At 42.6% G+C, this 21,631-nt stretch overlaps 1 protein-coding gene across 2 annotated transcripts in view; it reads right to left on the minus strand.

The window, feature by feature from the left end:
* The window catches only part of HSD17B12 (hydroxysteroid 17-beta dehydrogenase 12), a 166,794-nt gene that overhangs the window by 81,825 nt on the left and 63,338 nt on the right, over positions 1-21,631 (minus strand). The window contains exon 1 of one of the 2 annotated variants that reach the window (XM_063438188.1): positions 15,586-15,808. The exons of the other annotated variant lie outside the window; for it this stretch is intronic. Coding sequence (XP_063294258.1) covers positions 15,586-15,733 — 148 coding nt within the window. The 5' untranslated portion in view covers positions 15,734-15,808. Of the gene's footprint in view, positions 1-15,585; positions 15,809-21,631 lie in introns of those variants that run through there. 2 annotated transcript variants of the gene reach the window in all.

Here is a 21,631-nt window from a genome sequence, read left to right on the forward strand (position 1 = left end):
CAAAAATTAGTAAATAAAGTTAACCTAGCGGCCAGGAGGGCACTCGCACAAACCTGGCTCCAGATCGACATGCCACACATAGACAGAGTGATACATTACATTAAAGAGGCACACCTCATGGACAAACTGACGGCACAGGTGAGAGACACCTACCCCCTCTTCCCCAAAACCTGGGAGCCGTGGGAAGACTACTCCAACCGCTGATTGAGTCGAACACGTGGACCCCAGTCGTCGTCCCCCCGGCTGTGGTAAGTAACACCTCCTCTCTCTACCCTCCCTGTATGAACAAATGAGCCATCAATAACCCAAACATATAGGACACCCACAAGCAGGCTAACAAATCTTGCGTGCTCTCGTGGGATGGGGTATTCACATCCCGTAAGTTATGCCCACCTGGGCTGACATGAAAGTACCCGCAAATGGGGAGTTCACCTGAGAGAATTAATCATATAATACACCAGCACCCCATGTTTATTCTATACCGTACTTACACTGCGGTACAACATGCCCTACTAGTAATAGACAATGCGGGTACGCTTCAATTTTACAACAAAAAACCCTTGACAAGTAGTACAAAGAATGTCACCCATTTAAAGAATAAATGTGGTATAAAAATATCGCTTATGTACCATTATCTATGTGTATCGCATACCATATGGCTTCTGCGTAAGCCCGAATCTTCTTGTTATATTGCCAACTTTGTCAAGATGAAAAATAAAGAATTTAAAAAAAAAGAAAATACAGTATTTACAGCAAAAGGTCTGCAGGGACAGGCTATACTCACTAGAACAACTACATTAAGCTGGTTATACCTAGAGCCAGGATCCTTGGGCTTTAGCAAAGGTAAGCAGGCACTTATTGTTTATGTTAATCACCTAAGTTTTGGCTATATTACACTAGCATTGCTTCTTATGTATCTTTTTTTAGCTTAAACTTTGAGAACTTGGAAAGGGGCTTGTGTCACCAGAGTACACTACCACGATCAGAGCCTGTAACACTCAGCTCCATGTGTGTTGGGACACACACACACACACTGTGCTCCAAATGGCTTTTTTTCCTCTCCCAAACCCTTTTCTGCATGCAATTTTAACCTATAGCTAAATAAAAGTTAGGAACAAATAGAATTCAATCAATGATACCTCATTTGGGAACCAGAATAAGTCCTAGCTAAAGAAAATTGGATCTACAAAATGTAAAGGACAAAATCTTCATTAAGATCATTAAGATCTAGTCAGTGGTGCCTAAGTTATGATACATTGTAAGCAAGACTCAACTAATTATACTTCATCCAGGATCAAGTGTCTATGAGACCCCGTCAATGACAACTAATATTTGATGCATAGTAAGTAACACTTTTAACCAATCGTACTCCATTCAGAATCCACAAAGTTAGCAAGTGAAAGACACCTTCTGCAGGACCTACACAATAAGCAAACCCCAGCCAATTACACCACGTGTAGGATACCAAGGGTGAGCAAAGCCCACCAATGACACCCCACTAAGAAATCATACTATTAAAACTACTTTTTAAAGCGAAATTCGGAAGTTTGGCTGGCGTTCCGTCTAAGTGACAGGACGTTCGGGAATACGGACAGGAAGCATTGCGGGATCACAGATAAAAGGTGAGAATTGTGGGAAAATTGCTTTGATCACCGGAAACGAAGCACACTGCTCCTCCACTGGTCAAGCGTAGGAAACCTCCATAAGACAGAGTAGCGCCTACTTTGTCTTATGTTTTAAAGAAAACTAGAGCAGACAGAAAGAAATTAAGAACAGATCCTGACAGAGGGAGAGAAGAGGAATCGATTAAAGAAAGTTACGTTCGGCATGACCGTGCCACTTTAAGCACAATGGCCAGGAGGAAATGCACTTAAAACTTACATTTCTATACAACATTTGTACGAAGAAGCAAATCAACAACCTAGCTACCATTTATACCTCTAAACTGACATAAACGGTAAACAAAAAAAAACCCACACATTAGATATATATTTATTATTTATGATGTCAGCAAAAGTATAGCTCAAAGCCAATCTTTAATGTGCGAGTGCAATATCTGCATAACTGGGGCATATTAGGAATAAAAATAAAATAAAATTAAGAAGCAGCACCTATTCATTTTCCAAAGAAAACAAAACAAAACAAAACATAATAGTTAACTCCATGGGAAAGTACTTTATTCCTCTATATGAAAGATGAAATTGCACAGCATATAATATTTTCATGTGTATGTCAATGACCAGTTTACAGGTATTTTTGGAAGTAGGGTGATATTTCGATGGAAAATTACTCCCCTCCACTCTATACCTAATCCTTAACGAACGCAAAAGCATTTTTGCTCGTGAATAGTTCACGCAGAATTGACAATGAATAGGTACGCAAGCAGCTACATAAGAGAGCATGAATGAGCGGCGTGACGTAAAACATCTGTGAACTGAAAGATCCAATAAATACGTGTATAACCTCTTGCTCCCTGCCCCCCTCTATTCTAATTCAGGTCTAATTCAGGGAAAGGAAGAAATTAGGGAGGGGGAAATAAATAGAATCTTGATGGGTGCACATGGGTTAACATAACAGAAGCTAGCAGGTCTCTGAAATATTTATTATATATGAAATGTATAAAAAGAGAACGGCCTGTCACACAGACACTGATGAATATTTTTACAGGATAAAAATGGCAACAGAAAGTCTAAAAATAAAACACTCTTGCAGACCTGTCTGGCTAAGCAACACTGCAGGAATACAAACACACTATGGCTTGCTCTACGCTGTACAAAGGATTTTGCAAGAAGAAAAAGAGAATTAGCATGATAAATTATGTAAAAAATGTTTATATATAGAAAATAAATTCCCTGCAATTCTTGTAAGAATATCAATCTGCTCAGATATTGTTAGACTCAATACAATGATACAGATTCAGTACAATGTATATGTATGTCCCATTAATAAAACAAAATAAAAATGAAGAGTAATTTAGTACATGTAATAGAGCTAAACAGTAAGTCGCATAGATAAAGTATACTGATCTTTCAAAAATGAACGGGTGACACTTCTAGAGAATGCGTGGTAATCTATACATCCATGAGGCCGATTAATTTAAAGATATATAAAATAAAATAATGTAGTACTGAAAACCACTGGTTATATCAATTGAGAGACAAGATACAGGTATGGTCATCAGTAAGATCAGTGAAGTTGATTCATTCCAAAATGCATGAAGCTTTCCAACATGGAGCCAATAACATAAGAAGTGTGAGAATATATGGGACAGATCCTTATGTAAAAGGTTAAAGGGACACTATAGTCCCCAGAACCACTATAGCTTAATGTACTGGTTCTGGGGCATATGACCAGTCCCTGCAGGCTCAGCGTTGTAAACGCTACCTGCCTGCAAGGCTTGTAGGACCTATGTTCAGCGTCTCCACACTCTGCATGGAGATGCTGAATGCTCCTCAATGCATCTATGAGGAAATGCTGATTGGGGCAGCACGGTGATTTGCCATGTGTGCCCACTAGCCTACGAATGGTTCCTAAGATTTACTTGCCGTTCTTCCCCAAGGAGTCGGGGCTGTAGCAAGGAGACCGACCCCATAGGGGAAGAAAGGCAAGTAAATCTTAAGGGGCAGACACTATAGCATTAGGAATATATATATATATTCCCAACAGGCAGCATTGTAACATAGCTGTGTGATACAAAAATGAATACACCAAAATAAGTCCTGCGCTCAAACTCCCACTACTCTTGGGCAGCAGCAACGACCATAGTACACATCAGCCCCAATACATACAGTAAAAACCCAAAGAAAAAAATAAAGTTACCTGTGCTCTTCCCAAATTACCTATGCATATTTAAACTAGTTACTCAAATGGCCATAAGAGGAAATGCCCATCTGAAACGTCAAGGCAAACCTCTTAGGTGGGTCCTACACTGACTATTCACTTTGCTTTCTTAAGCTTTAGTCAAAGAAATATCTAATGAGACAGAGAGGGGTATTATTCTAAACCCCTACATACTTATTACCCTTAATAGGGAACACATGGGGTGGGTGGCATTTAATAGCCATTGGAGTTACTAAATAACCCTCACTGATTTAAATATGCATAGGGATTTGGGAAGTGTGCAGGTAACTTTCTTTTTACTGTATGTATTGGGGCTGATGTGAACTATGGTCGTTGCTGCTGCCCAAGAGAAGTGGGAGTTTAAGCGCAGGGCTTTTTTTTGTGTATTTGTATTCACTTCTGTATCACACAGCTATGTTACAATGCTGCTGCTCATGGGTAACCGGGTAAGTACATAGGATGGCTTGGGCGTTCAATGCCGCCCGCCGGCCTTTACAGCTGGGTCCCTAAGGACGGCATAGAACGCCCACTGTCCTTAAGGGGTTAAAGATTTGCCTGAAGCTCAAGGAAGCAACGCGAATAGTCATTGTAGGACCCACCTAAGAGGTTTGCCTTGACGTGACAGGTGGGCTTGCATCTAATGGCCATTGGAGTAACTAAATAACCTCCATTTATTTAAATATACATAGGGATTTAGGAAGAGCGCAGGTAACTTTTTATTTTACGGTTTGTATTGGGGCTGATGTGTACTATGGTCATTGCAGCCGCCCATGGAATAGTGGGAGTTTGAGTGCATGACTTATTTGTGTGTATTTCCTTTAAGTATAGTTAGCCAATTACAGGTTATTTTGCTAGCACAATGTAGAATATACATAAAAGTTCTTCAAACTGTCCTATAGAAGTCATTACCAAGCCAGGATTTTACACTACCACCAACAGTGCACAGCTATTACATAAAATAACTAAGCCACAGATAAAGTCAACTGTGTTAATGCAGGGACACAATCACCTTCTGACATTTAGTGGGTCTAAGAGACAGACACATTTTTAATTAAGTGATTTTTTTTTTAACCAAAGAGGTATGGTGGGCCTATTTGAGAGTGCTTATCCCAGTAATCTCCAGGCCACAGCTTTGTAAAATTTGGGCTTATATTATGTACGTAATAATAGGTCCTGATCAATAAATAGAACCTAATCCATACATTATGTAGGGGAAATAATCAGCAAATACACACATGTATACGAATACATGCCTAATAAAACACATCTGCCTCCTTCGTGATTGTCCAAACAGTGTTCTGACAGATCCAAAATGTAAATAGGAAAACTATTCACAAAAAGGGTCATTCAGGGTTCCAAGATTCTTCTCTGATAAACTGCAAGGGCTACTAAATGGTTATCTGGGTTGTAGCAAACACGCACAAGGTTTCAACAGAAGATATTAAAAACAATCAATCCACTTCCCGAACGCAACAAATCTTAAACAAGCACTGCTCTAAAACCCAGCGTCTATTAGGCATGTTCAAATTCAGGTATAATCTTCTGCACAGACTAGAGTTATTGAAGTTTATCCACTAAACAGTCAACTGCAAAATTTCTCACAAATAAAGAGTTTAGTCTGAGACCTGCCATTTGATTTTCAATTTCAACAATTCTGTGTTTAGAGAAAAACTATTCTGGCAGAGTGCCCTAAAAGGTAAAAAAAAACATTTTTTACACTTGCCCGATTCCAGAACCAATGTCCCTCGGCGTTTAGTTCTGCTCCTCTGTCAAACGTCAGCCAATGGGTGGGATCCCAATGCGCAGAGAGAGCACATTGGTCCTTCTGCAAAGGAAAGCATTACCTCAATGCTTTTCTATGGGGATTTTCTAGACACTTGGACATCCTCATGCTGTTCAGTGTTTTTTCATGGAGTCAAACTGTCAGACTGCAGGAAGCATCTAGACCAGGGATAGGCAACCTTTGGCACTCCAGATGTTGTGGACTACATCCTCCATGATGCTCTTACACCCATAATCCAGGCAAAGCATCATGGGAGGTGTAGTTCAAAACATCTGGAGTGCCGAAGGTTGCCTATGCCTGATCTAGACCGTCACTAGAGAGTCTTCACATCTTCACATTGCAGTTTGTCAAAAATGGCAATGTTTCACATTGCAGAGTTAAGGGAACAGGGACACTGCACCAGACCACTTTAAATGAGATAAACCAGTCTGGGCGCCTACAGTGTCCCTTTCATAAATCCTAGTGTCCGGTTCTAAATTCTAATCGTATTCCATCACTATCTTATCAGTGCAAGAAATTAACTCAAGAAATATTTTGCCATGTAGCTCCATTTGAGAGTTTTACCAAAGCAGTGTTTGGTATAACTATACAAAAACAAATGTCCCTACATTAAAATGCACAACATTAACAGTTGACAAATCTTAATACATTTCTACAAAAAAAAAAAGCTAAACATTTTGCACATCAATGCCAAGAAAAGCATAACATGTTGCAAAAATGCACGTTATTCGGAGCATTTTTTTTGTATTTAAAAAAGTAAAAAAAATTTAAAAAACAAACAAACACACAACAATGTTAATGTAATTTAGATGCATATATACCGTAGGGGACATTCTTTGTTTCACCTCTCTTTTGTCATAGAGGGTAACATGGCGTTTGTTTCATTGATAAATCAGGGAGTTCTTTTGCACCTGTGCAAACTGCAGAAAAAAATGAGAGGTCTTCATAGGCCACTGTGCTCCAATCAGCGGTGAGCGTGAAGTCTGCTTCTGTTGTCAAGGCAGGATTTTCCTCTGCTTGTATCCTGCACCCTCTATTCTGCAGAGAACAAGCTTTCTATTTTTTTTTTTTTCTATGGGAAAAGAAGTGTCTCCGAAATCCTGGAGACTGGATCATTCATAAATAAAAATGTGCTGGCTTACATTTAAAGGGCAGGCTACATCACAGTGACTGTATTTTTTTTTTAAATTAAAAAAATGGCAAAAAGATTCCTTAAACAAAAACGTTTAATCGTGTCAGTAAATGTAAAAAAGAAAATAAACGTATAAAATAAAATGACAGACAAAGCATACGCTCGCAGGGAGGGTATTATCCACAATTAAAAACAGTTTAACATGCCACATAGGTTTCAAATGTTTGTTTTTATGTTCCCTATAAGGGGGATTATTTTATGAAGCCTCATATTTCAGCTACAATTAGCTAGCTAAAACCTGGAGCAGATCAGAAGTAAACGTGATACAACTTTAAATTTAATGTTCCCAGAACTGTTCAGAGCCTCTCAAAGTGGAGCTGCAGCTTACTTCAATGTGTACTCTAAAGCCCACCTTCTAAAAATGTCAAAAGGTTTACCTAATAACAGGTAGAAAAAATTAAACCCATTCGAGGAGTCACCCCCACATTTCTCCAGTAAAAAGTTATGTAGAATTGAGAACTGGATATTTTATTAAAGTGCATTGTACTTGCCCAAGTGCAAATGTTTACCTAGTTTGGGGAAAAGCGATGCATGTAGAAAATAAAATGGGAAGTCAAGTTCGTAAACAAATGAGTTTGTGGCATGTGTTTTAACATTGGTCCTGATGCTTTCTAAAAAAAAAAAGTAAATAACCTACAAATGTAGGACAATGCTGCACTGGGCTATTTTCCACACATTTGTATGGAAATTGGTCTGTATGCAAAATATATACATACACACGCACTTAAACTACCGTACTTGTCGGGTTAGTTTAAACTGATGGGTTGCTTAACTTTGTCAAATGATACAAGGACCCACTAGCGGTAAGATTCAGTAATGCACACTTCTCAATTTTGGTCCTTTGACTTAAACACACGAACAGTTGTACAAATGGAATGTAGTTTAACGGGTTTATGCCCCATTTAGCTACACTAGCTGTGCAAAATGTATCAAAATAATGTTTGACACTTTCCATATTTTAGTGAAATTTGTGTGGAACTCTCGTATGAGAAAAATGAAACGTTTATCAACATATATGCTGAAAAGATAACAAAACACGGATTAAAATGGGTCACAAGTTACTGGCCAGGGTGACTAAGGAGCAGGTACATTAATCGACATTGCAAAAAGTATATAACATTCAGAATGAATGTTTCATTCAATTTCACGCAACAAAAAGGTCTGTTCAACCTAAACCACTTCCACGGTTACAACTACTTTTCCCAACATACTCCGTCAGATGCTGGCTGAGTGAAGGTAATAAAAGTTGTCATATAAGAAGAGCTAGAGAGAGTGCAGATGCCCCAAGCCTTGTTCTAAGTGGAAAAGTACAAAGCTTTTTTGGATGAACTATGTTCCCAGAAAGAGTGGAGACACAGCATGCGCCAAGGGGCATTAAATGGCATCAGTGTTCTGTATTTTAGCGCATCTCCCTCTTGTTCCCCACCTATCACCCCCTCCCCCTTGCTCACTGCACGTGTACAACCCAATGACACAGTCACATGACTGTACATCTCTAGGGCCTAGTCACATCAAGTAACTGTTCATACGCAATGCTTAATGCTCAGTGAAAGGAAAAAAAAAATGTAAAAATAGTTTTCCCAGTGAATGAATTGCACCCAGTCCAATTGATAAAATCCGCGCTAGCCAATTCACAAACCTCAGCTGAAGAACATTTGTAAATATATATATATACACACACACACACACACACACACACACACAATATATGAAAAGCGACTCCTTTAGAACAAAGCAATAAGGTGAAAAAAAAACCAACGCATGTTAGTGTTGGTCGGAGAACGAAGATAGTGATTTGGTTTTTTTTACAGAACGTAGATAGCAATTTTAAAATGTCCCCATAAACAGAGCCCAGCTGTTAGCAACAGTAAATAAACTGGAGTGAAATGCTTAAAGATTATACAATTCTTACAAAAAGCATTAAAGTCGTTCAGAGAAAAACAAAAAAGGCATTCACATGAAAATATTTCAGAGTTAAACGTACGATTCCTTTTACGTAAGAGTATTCAGTAAGCCAAAAAAGTTGCGCATTAAGTGAATGCAACATTTACAAAATCAAAATATTCTTAACTCTGTTGTAGGTTTACAATTTTTGTAATACTTTAATATTCAATGTTCCCTAGATTAGGAATCTATTTTATTCCTCATAATTAAAGAGGTCGTGTTCTAATGCATGGCAGTGATACAATACGGCACGTTATAGGTGCAGTCTGTCCAGTTTTTCACACAGTTAATATGACAATAGTTGAAGAATTACCGACACCCAAAGCAGACTCCCATCATCAGCCTGCGTTCTCATACGAGTTAGTTTCTTCTTGCTCATTATGTGGCCAAAATATCTGTATGAGTAATAGGAATTCTCCCGTACCATATCACATATCACAGTTTACCTTGTTTGGCGATGCTGAATTGACACAAACATCGTATTACTTACTCAACTTGCCAAATTTTAAAATGTACCTTTTTTGCCTTGATCTGCTTGAGTTTAAGAAAAAAAAATAAAAAATCAAATGCTTGTAGAAATCTTTGAAACATGTGCTGTCTTTAACATGCTCAGACACTGACCATGCAAGCCAAACATGAAAACTCATGTAAATGAGTCTTGATAACACCAGTACATGACTAATACAAACATGTTTTTAAGGAATAAAATAAAATATATAAAGTGGAGATAACAATGAAGACCCAAAAAGGTGCTCACCAAGCTCAAAACACCTAATTCCTGTACTGTTCGTGGGAACTACCTCTACTGGAAGGCTTCTGCAGCGATCCACTACGGAGGAGTATAAAGATTTTCCATTAAACATAATTTGGTTTTCAACCTTCCAACTTGAAGATTGGGTCAAGCCAATCCATCATTTTCCTGTTAATCAAGAACTTTGTCCGAATCTTTCCAGACGTTCTCCCCACCAATCCAAGGACACTAGCCGTTACCTAGTCAGCTCCCAAACTAACGTTTAACAGAACAACACTCTCCATCGATTCTGAAGAAGCATTCTTGGCAAGCATGGACAAGCTTTAAGACAGTAATGACACTAGACACATTTTTACATTAGAAAATAACACTGCAAGCAACTGATCCACAGCGGCCCTAAGAAGATGTCCACATTTCTTAGCATACAACCTAATGTGACACTATAGGCACCAAATCAACTTTAGCTTAATGAAGCCATTCTGGTGTATAGATTATGTCCCTGCAGTCTCACTGCTCAATTCTCTGCCATTCAGGAGTTACATCACTTGTTTATACAGTACTAGCCACACCTTCCTGCATGTGACTCTTACAGCTTTCGTAGACACTTCCTGTAAAGAGACATCTAATGTTTAAACTTCCTTTATGGTACATCCAGTTTCATTTAGAATTTCTTATATCCTGCACTGTTAACCCCTAAAGGACGCAGGACGGAAAATTTCTATCCAATACTAAAAATTAACCCCAGATTGCCACAATTGCAGTGAGTGGGATTTGGCGAACCCCGATTTACTCCTAAATTGCTGAGAATTTAGCATTAAGACTGCATGGGGCATAATCTGTACACCAAAACTACTTCATTAAGCTAAAGTTGTTTTGATGCCGATATTGTCCCTTTAGGGGACATTGTGCAGACAGATACATTAGAAAATTTAGCCCATTGTGCAGAGATCGTTTGCCCTGTGAGTTCTGGGGCACAGGAAAGTTTCCCCATTTGCCCTGCTTTAAAAGACAGCTCACCCACAGCCATTAAACCTTAACTTCGCTTAATTTAAAGCAAAAAAATCAACACAAAACCGGTCCAGATCTACGAAACTAGATATGAAAAAACAGGCGGCCGTGTTTAAATGGGATACTAGATAACATTCAGCTAAACTTTCTGATGCAGAATATGTCGTGAGAACAAATCTTTACAATACCTAAAAATAGCTCTCAAATGTTTAACCTCAGTGAAAATTGAGGCGTCATTCATACAAAGAACACCAGCAACGTTTCTTTGCAATGAAAAAGTTTCATTCACTTAAATCTAGTGGTATAAATTGGGTCAAGTCATGAAATGGCCAATAGGTGGCACTGCAGAGCTCTGTGTGAAGATAACCTTAACGATCAGCATTACCAATATCTACAATGTTTTCGATTCAGTTCTACTGTACACAGACCATCGAGCAAACTGCATAGAACGAATATGCTATAACTGAAAATAAAAAGCACAAAGACACATTACACGTACGCTTACATAAATCAAATGGGGAACTAAATCAGCAAGTAAAGTAGGCAGATCTAAAGGTAGGACACAAATGATGACAAGCGTTACACTGAATAAACACCTGAACAACGTGGCTTTATTTTTGGGGTGTAATATGCACCACTTACAAAAAACTGCAGCCGGTTATTTAAAGGCAATTATGCAGATCAATAGATGCAATATCTGAAGACCACAAAGATAATTCATGGGCCAGCAGCCACCTGTCATTGGTCAATAAGAGGTTAAATAAAATTGAAGGAACAATCTAGACACCATAACCACAACATGTGGATTAGTGTTTATGGTGCCATGAGACTTTGGACTGTGTTGGAATTTTGACATTTCAAAACAGTTGATGTGTGTGTGTGTGTATGTATATATATATATATATATATATATATATATATATATATATCAAAGGTTTTAGTTTATGGGTAGGTGAAAGAGCCTCTTTTGGGTCACTTACATGCACCAAAATAACTTGTGCTTGTTGGTTAGGTTATAGTGCAAAGTGGGCCTGTATTACTCACATTAACCACTGATTTTGCCATCAGCTTAGGCAGCAGTTCTACACTTGCCACAAACTGCTGATCAGAGATTTGTAGAATATGCAGAGTGCTCTTAATAGAACTGATGAAAATGATTTGATTGTTTTATACATGTCAGCCACTTTAGTTTCGGCAGAGCTCAACATAGAAAGATGGAAATCTTAAATATTTTTGTAACAAAACTTCACTCTTTATTTTTAATTTCTTATAAATACTTAGAATGGGAGTTGACTCCAGTCTGGAGTTTTCATTAAAAATAAGTATTTCAGAGAAAAGAGATTTATTGGTAAAATAAAAAAGACTGGAGATAATTTATTGTTTGGAGAGGTGAGGGGTATTGTGTTGTTGTCACTGTTTTGAGAATGGAAACTTTATTTAGTATATTTATTATCCTTGCTACAAACACAAAAAAGTAGACCCCCAGTCATTACTCAAGCTGGATTTAACTTTGTCCATGTGGGAGTTATTTCTGGAGGTTATTAGAAGAAAGAGGTTAGTTCCACTCCATGTAGGTCAACGTTAACAGTATAGGATAGCAAAATACTGTAGTATGGCTGTACAAAACTGGCTGTTATATGAGTGCTGCAAAAAAAAAAAAAAAAATTGAACACGGACAGAATTGAGTGAGAATTGTTGTGAATTCAAAGTGAATTTCAAATCTTAGACCACAATAAGCGAAACCGAAGCATAGCCATTTTGACCCAAAATGTTAAAATCACGACAATTCCCACTGTATTTATAGTATAAATATCACATGGCATCATGACACAGCATGTACAATATCACAGTGAGACGTAATAATGTCAACACATAGAATTGTGTTTACTAGTATGTTCAAAGAGAGGCAGGAAATCCTCCTGGCTGCCTGCTTGCTAAGAGAGGGTTCATAAAATATAATTAAAGACAGAGCGCACATGTAGTTAAAGGAACACTTCAAGCACCATAACAACTACACTGTGCTCTATAGGACCCCAATGTAAGTAGTCATACCCTAGGAACTGTTTACCTAGGGTCTGCTGGATGCCACTCACATTCCATCTTGCAGCAGGAATTAAGAACCAGAACTTCCATTAGATTTCCTGAGCTAAACCCTCTAACGCCCAGCTAGTTTGTGGGCTGAGTACATTAGCCGACTGCTCTAGGCCAGGGTTCCTCAAACTCCGCCCCCCAGATGTTGCTGAACTACAACTCCCATGATTCGATGTAATTCAAAGAATCATGGGAGTTGTAGTTCAGCAACATCTGGAGGGCCACAAGTTTGACTACTTACATCTTTCACGGTTATGGAACCTGGCAGAATATAAAATATCCATAAGATGTTCATCCACATATATATTAAGTCCCCAGAGCATTTCTTTCTCTTGAAAAATTTCTCAAAAGTTTGCTTTCGCCAAGAGATCTAAATGCTCTATTCAGAATCCATCTTTACACTCCGTTTTATGCATCACCTTCAACTCCAAGAAGGGTCATCCGACAAGATGATTAGAAATATTGTAAAGCGCTACGGAATCTGTTGGCGCTATATAAATGTCGATAATAATTCTATCAGTTAACAGCCCTCTGCTAGAATTCATATTATTTGTCCTTGAACTCATGCACATCTACAAATTGCTAAACAAAGTCATAATTAATAATGTTCTGCTTTGCTTCATGAAAGAAAAACTCCAAGCACCATAATCACTAAAGTACAATGTAACGGATATGGTGCCAGGAATACCAGTGCTCTCTCTCAAATTATTTTACAAAGTTTTAGAACAGTTTGACATCCTAACTCGGTCCCCAGGCGCCTGCGCCTACCAGTCTCTGTACATCTCCTCTTATCCTGTAAGGCCATTATACTATTTGTCACTATAGCCTGGTTTCACTCTAAATAGAAAAGCTCACTCTCAATTTGGTTAGGCCATGCAGTATTAGACTCTTTAGAGCTCATTTTTATCCTCTTTGCAATCCAGCACTACATAAATATTCCAACCTTATTTCTAAATAGCCATCAGCCAGGAACTGTTACAATGACTGAGCATTTTTCTCCCTACATCCCACCTGGTAAAGCCATGCAATATCTAAAATGTTATTTATTCTCTGTGTCTAGTTAGGTCGCATAATACACCTTCATATTTTATTTTTTAGGATTTGCAGAGTCTGCCATTTGGGACTTTTTTTCCTCTAACACGTCATAAAGAAGCTGTATGTAGGGCCTTCTGTAACAATACTATATTTACAGATAATACAATAACGGTCTCTATAGGGTGTTCTTTATCCTGCCCAATTATACAGAACTCATCTCTAAAGAGCAATCTTATATGGTCTCTTCATACAGAACATGTATTTATAGAGCCATCTTTATACGGTTATATCATGCATTACCTGTCCATATAGGGCCCTCCTTATCCATTCAAATTATACAAACACCTGTGCCTAAAGGACCCTCCTTATCTTGTCGGGCTATACAACACGTGTGCTTATACGGCCCTCCTCATCCTGACCGATCATACAGTACCTGTCCCTGTAGGGCCCTCCTTATACTTTCAGGTTATATAGGTTATACAGAACTCATCTCTATAGAGTCATTCTTAACCTCTCATAGGGTACCGGTCACTAACCTAACTTGTCAGATTATACTTAACTTGTCTCGTTCCCTTAACATGTTATCAGTGGATGCAATTATCCTTTAATTCTCTCTGGCCATCACCCCCAACCCCCCCTATCTTTTCTTATCTCCCCATTTTAACAATTACACCAGGGGTAAACAAGCTTCAGCAAATTAGAAGTTGTGGACTACATATCCCCTGATGCTTTGCTAGAATTATGGCAGTATTATGAGAGGTGTAATCGACAACATCTGGAGTGCTCAAGAGCTATATAACCAAGCACATTGAATAAAAGAGCTTTAAAGTGGCACTGTCATATCTCTAATTGACCCCCTAGTCATCCACAAATTACCTAATTTTTTTATCTTTATTTTCTGCCCCGATCTATATTCAGGGCGCTGCCATTTTTGTGTGGGTAGAGGAAGTCCCTGTGGGACACGTCATCTGCCCACACTAGGCAGACTGTGAGATTCCCGCACATGCCCAGTGAAACACTTGGACATGCGAACGTGAATTTCCTCTATTCATTCATTCGTCAGAAAGCCAAATGAATGAATAGAAATGTCAGACGAACGAATATCAGTGTTCGTTTGCTCTTTCAGTTTATTACAAGGAGGGAGATACTGGCAGGCAGCTCCCTCATTGAAATAGGTAAAGATAGAAGCAGCAGGGAGCAGTGCTCCCCGCCACTTCATAAGTCCCCCCTCACTCCATGGGGGTCATATGACCCCCATAATAGCATAAGGGAGATTAAAATCTCCCCAATGCCCCTACTCGCTATACCGCGAGTAGGGGCATGTCCACTAAACAGTGAGCAGCATGTGGCTCCTCACTGTTAAAAAAAAACTACTAAATAACAATAAGGAGGGGGGGGACCTACTGTCCTCCCCCCCGCCCTATATAAGAATGGTGGAGGGGGAAGAGGGGGAGGGATCTACTGTCCTCCCCCCCGGCCCCCACCACACATAAAAAAAAAAAAAAAAAACAATAAAGTAGGCCCCCCTTACTCTTTTTTAGGGCCCCCACCCACCGCTCAGGGCTGGGGGCGTGGGGAGGACAGTAGGTCCCCCCCCCCCCTTTTTGCTTTTTAGGGCCCCATAGAGCCCAATTTACCCTGTCAGTCTATATATTACTCTCCCTCTATAAGGCTCTATTTACCCTGTCAGTCTATATATGACTGTCTCTATATAGCCCTATTCACCCTGGCAGTCTCTGTCTGACCCTGGCAGTCTCTGTCTGACCCTGGCAGTCTCTGTCTGACCCTGGCAGTCTCTATATGACTCTGTATCTATTTACCGGTCTGTATAGTCCCCTCCAGGCCCTGATAGTGGGTTAGAGGGGTAGTAATAGCTCGTGCCCTGCCAGGCCCAGTCTGCCCCGTTATTTTGCCCCCGGGCGGTGCTGGGGACAGACTCACCTGCCCATTTCCCGATGCCGGGGCCCACCCGGACTCCACTCCCCAGCACCCACAGCCGCAGCGCGCTCAGCAGGGCCCAGACCGCCCTAACACCCCACCAGGCGGCGGCCCCGACCCCCAGGTAGAAGAAGCAGTCGGAGCAGGCCATGTCCGGGACACACAGTGACAGCACTGAGCCAGACCCGGAAGAGCCGCAGCACACTGATTCCCTGCACCTCCAAACCACGCCTTCTCACTACACTGCCCTCTGATTGGCCACACACACCGTCAATCTCCTTCTTCCCGCCCTCTCCTCTAACTCCGGTCGGGGGATTGGCTAGGTCGCCTGGTCTCTCCATTGGTGGAAACCTGTGTCATTCAAGATGTCCCGCCCCTGTCTCCCGCTTTGGTCGCTCATTGGGCGGCTATTGCCATGGTTTTTCAGTCTGCAGCCCGGGAGCCCACGCGATGTCCCCTATCCAAGGCCCTCTACAATCCTATTGGTTGGTTAAGTCTGGTTGCTAGGCAACTCGCCCCCACCTTCCCCCGCACTGCTGTGACTTCGTTCACAAAAGCACTCAGCGAGCACGTCTTCTGATTGGCTGAGGAATTCCAGTTACTATGAAAGGACTGGCCTGTGATTGGTGGAGAGGATGACACCAGACTGAATGGGCTGACAGGAGGGGGAGGGGGCATAGAGATTAGAGAGGGAATCATGGGGTAACAAGCAATGTATACAGTATTAATCTACCCCTCCCCCAGCTGGGGTAACCAGCAATGTATACAGTATTAATCTACCCCTCCCCCAGCTGGGGTAACAAGCAATGTATACAGTATTAATCTACCCCTCCCCCAGCTGGGGTAACAAGCAATGTATACAGTATTAATCTACCCCTCCCCCAGCTGGGGTAACAAGCAATGTATACAGTATTAATCTACCCCTCCCCCAGCTAGGGTAACAAGCAATGTATACAGTATTAATCTACACCTCCCCCAGCTGGGGTAACAAGCAATGTATACAGTATTAATCTACCCCTCCCCCAGCTAGGGTAACAAGCAATGTATACAGTATTAATCTACACCTCCCCCAGCTGGGGTAACAAGCAATGTATACAGTATTAATCTACCCCTCCCCCAGCTGGGGTAACAAGCAATGTATACAGTATTAATCTACCCCTCCCCCAGCTGGGGTAACAAGCAATGTATACAGTATTAATCTACCCCTCCCCCAGCTGGGGTAACAAGCAATGTATACAGTATTAATCTACCCCTCCCCCAGCTAGGGTAACAAGCAATGTATACAGTATTAATCTACACCTCCCCCAGCTGGGGTAACAAGCAATGTATACAGTATTAATCTACCCCTCCCCCAGCTAGGGTAACAAGCAATGTATACAGTATTAATCTACACCTCCCCCAGCTGGGGTAACAAGCAATGTATACAGTATTAATCTACCCCTCCCCCAGCTGGGGTAACCAGCAATGTATACAGTATTAATCTACCCCTCCCCCAGCTGGGGTAACAAGCAATGTATACAGTATTAATCTACCCCTCCCCCAGCTGGGGTAACAAGCAATGTATACAGTATTAATCTACACCTCCCCCAGCTGGGGTAACCAGCAATGTATACAGTATTAATCTACACCTCCCCCAGCTGGGGTAACCAGCAATGTATACAGTATTAATCTACCCCTCCCCCAGCTGGGGTAACAAGCAATGTATACAGTATTAATCTACACCTCCCCCAGCTGGGGTAACAAGCAATGTATACAGTATTAATCTACCCCTCCCCCAGCTGGGGTAACAAGCACTGTATACAGTATTAATCTACCCCTCCCCCAGCTGGGGTAACAAGCAATGTATACAGTATTAATCTACCCCTCCCCCAGCTGGGGTAACAAGCAATGTATACAGTATTAATCTACCCCTCCCCCAGCTGGGGTAACAAGCAATGTATACAGTATTAATCTACCCCTCCACCAGCTGGGGTAACAAGCAATGTATACAGTATTAATCTACCCCTCCCCCAGCTGGGGTAACAAGCAAAGTATACAGTATTAATCTACCCCTCCCCCAGCTGGGGTAACAAGCAATGTATACAGTATTAATCTACCCCTCCCCCAGCTGGGGTAACAAGCAAAGTATACAGTATTAATCTACCCCTCCCCCAGCTGGGGTAACAAGCAATGTATACAGTATTAATCTACACCTCCCCCAGCTGGGGTAACAAGCAATGTATACAGTATTAATCTACCCCTCCCCCAGCTGGGGTAACAAGCAATGTATACAGTATTAATCTACCCCTCCCCCAGCTGGGGTAACAAGCAAAGTATACAGTATTAATCTACCCCTCCCCCAGCTGGGGTAACAAGCAATGTATACAATATTAATCTACCCCTCCCCCAGCTGGGGTAACAAGCAGTGTATACAGTATTAATCTACCCCTCCCCAGCTGGGGTAACAAGCAATGTATACAGTATTAATCTACCCCTCCCCCAGCTGGGGTAACAAGCAATGTATACAGTATTAATCTACCCCTCCCCCAGCTGGGGTAACAAGCAATGTATACAGTATTAATCTACCCCTCCCCCAGCTGGGGTAACAAGCAGTGTATACAGTATTAATCTACCCCTCCCCCAGCTGGGGTAACAAGCAGTGTATACAGTATTAATCTACCCCTCCCCCAGCTGGGGTAACAAGCAATGTATACAGTATTAATCTACCCCTCCCCCAGCTGGGGTAACAAGCAATGTATACAGTATTAATCTACCCCTCCCCCAGCTGGGGTAACAAGCAATGTATACAGTATTAATCTACCCCTCCCCCAGCTGGGGTAACAAGCAATGTATACAGTATTAATCTACCCCTCCCCCAGCTGGGGTAACCAGCAATGTATACAGTGTTGTGTGAAAGTGCTGTGTGTGATGTGTGTGAGAGTGCTGTGTTGTGTGATGGGTGTGAGAGTGCTGTGTGTGATGGGTATGAGAGTGCTGTGTTGTGTGTGATGGGGGTGAGAGTGCTGTGTGTGAGAGTGCTGTGTTGTGTGAAAGTGCTGTGTGTGATGGGTGTGAGAGGGCTGTGTGTGAGAGGGATGTGTGTGATGTGTGTGAGAGTGCTATATGTGATGGGTGTGAGAGTGCTGTGTTGTGTGAAAGTGCTGTGTTGTGTGAGTGCTGTGTGTGAAAGTGCGGTGTGAGAGGGCTGTGTGTGATGTGTGTGAAAGTGCTGTGTGTGATGGGTGTGAGAGGGCTGTGTGTGATGTGTGTGAAAGTGCTGTGTGTGATGGGTGTGAGAGGGCTGTGTGTGATGTGTGTGAAAGTGCTGTGTGTGATGGGTGTGAGAGGGCTGTGTGTAATGTGTGTGAGAGGGCTGTGTGTAATGTGTGTGAAAGTGCTGTGTGTGATGTGTGTGAGAGTGCTGTGTTGTGTGAAAGTGCTGTGTGTGATGGGTGTGAGAATGCTGTGTGTTAAAGGGCTGTGTGTGCTGTGTGTGAGAGGGCTGTGTTGTGTGAAAAAAAAAAGTAGGCATTATGTCCCCCCCTCCCTTCTTACCTTTAGCCTGGGAGGAGGGGACCGGCAAGCTGGTACCTGGGAGAGAGACCGGCAGAATCACACCACAGAATCCCTGGTGGTCCAGTGGTAAGTGAACTCTAGCCTGCGGGCTAGAGTTCACTCTCGCGAGATCCGGTCGTTGCCATGGCAACGCACCGGATCTCGCGAGAGGAACCCGGCGGAGCTGCAAGATAGAGCTCCGCTGGGTCCTCTCCCTCCCTCACCAGCCGCATGTGCAGCAGTTCTGTCCAAGTGGGCCGGTGAGGGAGAGCTTTGATCTCCCCACCGGCCCGTCATGGAATACAGCAGGGCCGGCGCTCGGATAGTGCCGGCCCTGCATAGACCGGCAGGGGAGATCCTGGGACTTCCCCTGCCGGCCTCGGCCCCACGGCCACCGCGGCCCACCGGGCATTTGCCCGGTGTGCCCGATGGCCAGTCCGGGCCTGCTGCTGAGTACACACACAGACAGACTGCTGAGTACACACACCCACACAGACAGACTGCTGAGTACACACACAGACAGACTGCTGAGCACACACACACACACAGACTGCTGAGTACACACAGACAGACTGCTGAGTACACACACACACACAGACAGACTGCTTGTCAGATCCCTCCTCTGCCTCCATTTCCTCCGACACTGAAGCAGAGTAGGGGCCTGCCGTTTTGAGCAGGCAGGTGCCTACTCTGCATTGATGCCGACCCGCGCCAGCCATCTCCCCCCTCCTGGCGACCTATGGCCGCGTGCCCACAGAAAGGGCCCGGCGTGCCACCTGTGGCACGCGTGCCATAGGTTCGCCATCACTGCCCTAGCCCATCCATGTGTTGCATTCCCTCCAGCACCACTTTTCATGTGTCTCATTCCCCCCGTGTCTCATTTGCCCAAAACCTCCATTCCTCCAGTGTCCTCGTGTCTCATTCCACCAGTCCCCCAAATGTCTTAATGTTACAGTGTCCACATGTGTCACATTCCTCTTGTGTTTCCTTGTATCTCATTACCCCAACCCCTCATGTGTCTCATTCCACTAGCCCCCATATGTCTTATGCAGTGTCCCCATGTTTCTCATTCCCCTTGTATCCCCATGTATCTCATTCCCCCAGCCCCCCATGTGTCTCATTCCCCCAGCACCTCCATTCATGCGTCTCATTTCCCTAGTGTCTCCACATGTCTCATTCCCCCACTGTCCCCGTGTGTCTCATATTATCCCCAGTGTCCCCATGTGTGTCATTCCCCCACTGTCCCCATGTGTGTTATTCTCCCACTGTCCCCTTGTGTCTCATTCCTCCAGTGTCCCCATGTGTCTCATTCCCACAGTGTTCCGATGTGTCTCATTCCCCCAGTGTTCCCATATGTCTCATATTATCCCCAGTGTCCCCTTGTTTCTCATTCCCACAGTGTTCCCATATGTCTCATATTATCCCCAGTGTCCCCTTGTGTCTCATTCCCCCAGTGTTCCCATATGTCTCATTCCCAGTGTTCCGTTGTGTCTCATTCCCCCAGTGTTCCCACGTGTCTTATACCCCAGTGTCTCTATGTATCTTATTTTCCCAGCCCGTCCATGTGTCTCATTCCCCCCCAGCACCTCAATTCATGTGTCTCATTCCCCCAGTGCCCCTGTGTCTCATTTCTCTAGTTCTCGTATGTCTTATTCCTACAGTGTCTCATTCCTCGAGCCCCCCCATGTGTCTCATTACCCCCAGTACCTTTATTCATTTGTCTCATCCCCCAAATGTGTTTAATTCCTTCTTCAGCACCTCCATTCATGTGTCTTATTCCCTCAGTGTCCCCCATGTATATCATTTTCCTAGTGTCCCCAATGTGTCTCATTCCCCCATTACCCTATATGTATAATTCCCACAGTTTCTCCCACGTGTTTCATTCCCGTTGTGTTACCATGTGTCTCATTCCCCCATCCCTTCCCATGTGTCTAATTTCCTCCCCCCTATATGTCTTTCCCCCTCTATCTCCATGGGCCACCTTACCTCTTACTTATAGTGTGGCCAAGCCATGGACCGGGGTAGAGGAGCTTGTTTCCCTCCATCCTGTCTGACAGGATGCAGTTCTACGCTCTCAGTGCACACACTTCATGTGAGACCCGGTAGAGGGAAAGAAGCTCCTATACCCAGGTCTGCAGCTCAGCCAAACTACATTCTCAGACTGGCAGGAGGGGAGCACAATGTGCTGCCCTCCTGTCGGTCTGGCGGATACTGTGCCCCTAGGCCGGTGCACCCTAAGGCGGCTAATCAATGCCCAAGGTATGAAACAGCTACTCTTCCATCTGGGCCATCGAGCAATGTTTAAGGTCTTAAACTGCCCCTCATATGCTGTGGTTTTTCCAAAACGCTTAAAGGGGAAATCTAAACTGTACTACTACAGCCCCATTTTCAAGGGTTTTGTCCGAAGTCCACCAGACTGGCAATACTAATATTTACTAACGCCAAATCTGTTCGGAATTCGGTCTCCCTGATCAAATCTGCACCATTCGCCTGGATGCATTCGGAGTCGAATTTA

Source organism: Pelobates fuscus, chromosome 12 (genome assembly GCF_036172605.1).
Source record: "Pelobates fuscus isolate aPelFus1 chromosome 12, aPelFus1.pri, whole genome shotgun sequence".
NCBI classification, from domain to species: Eukaryota; Metazoa; Chordata; class Amphibia; order Anura; family Pelobatidae; genus Pelobates; species Pelobates fuscus.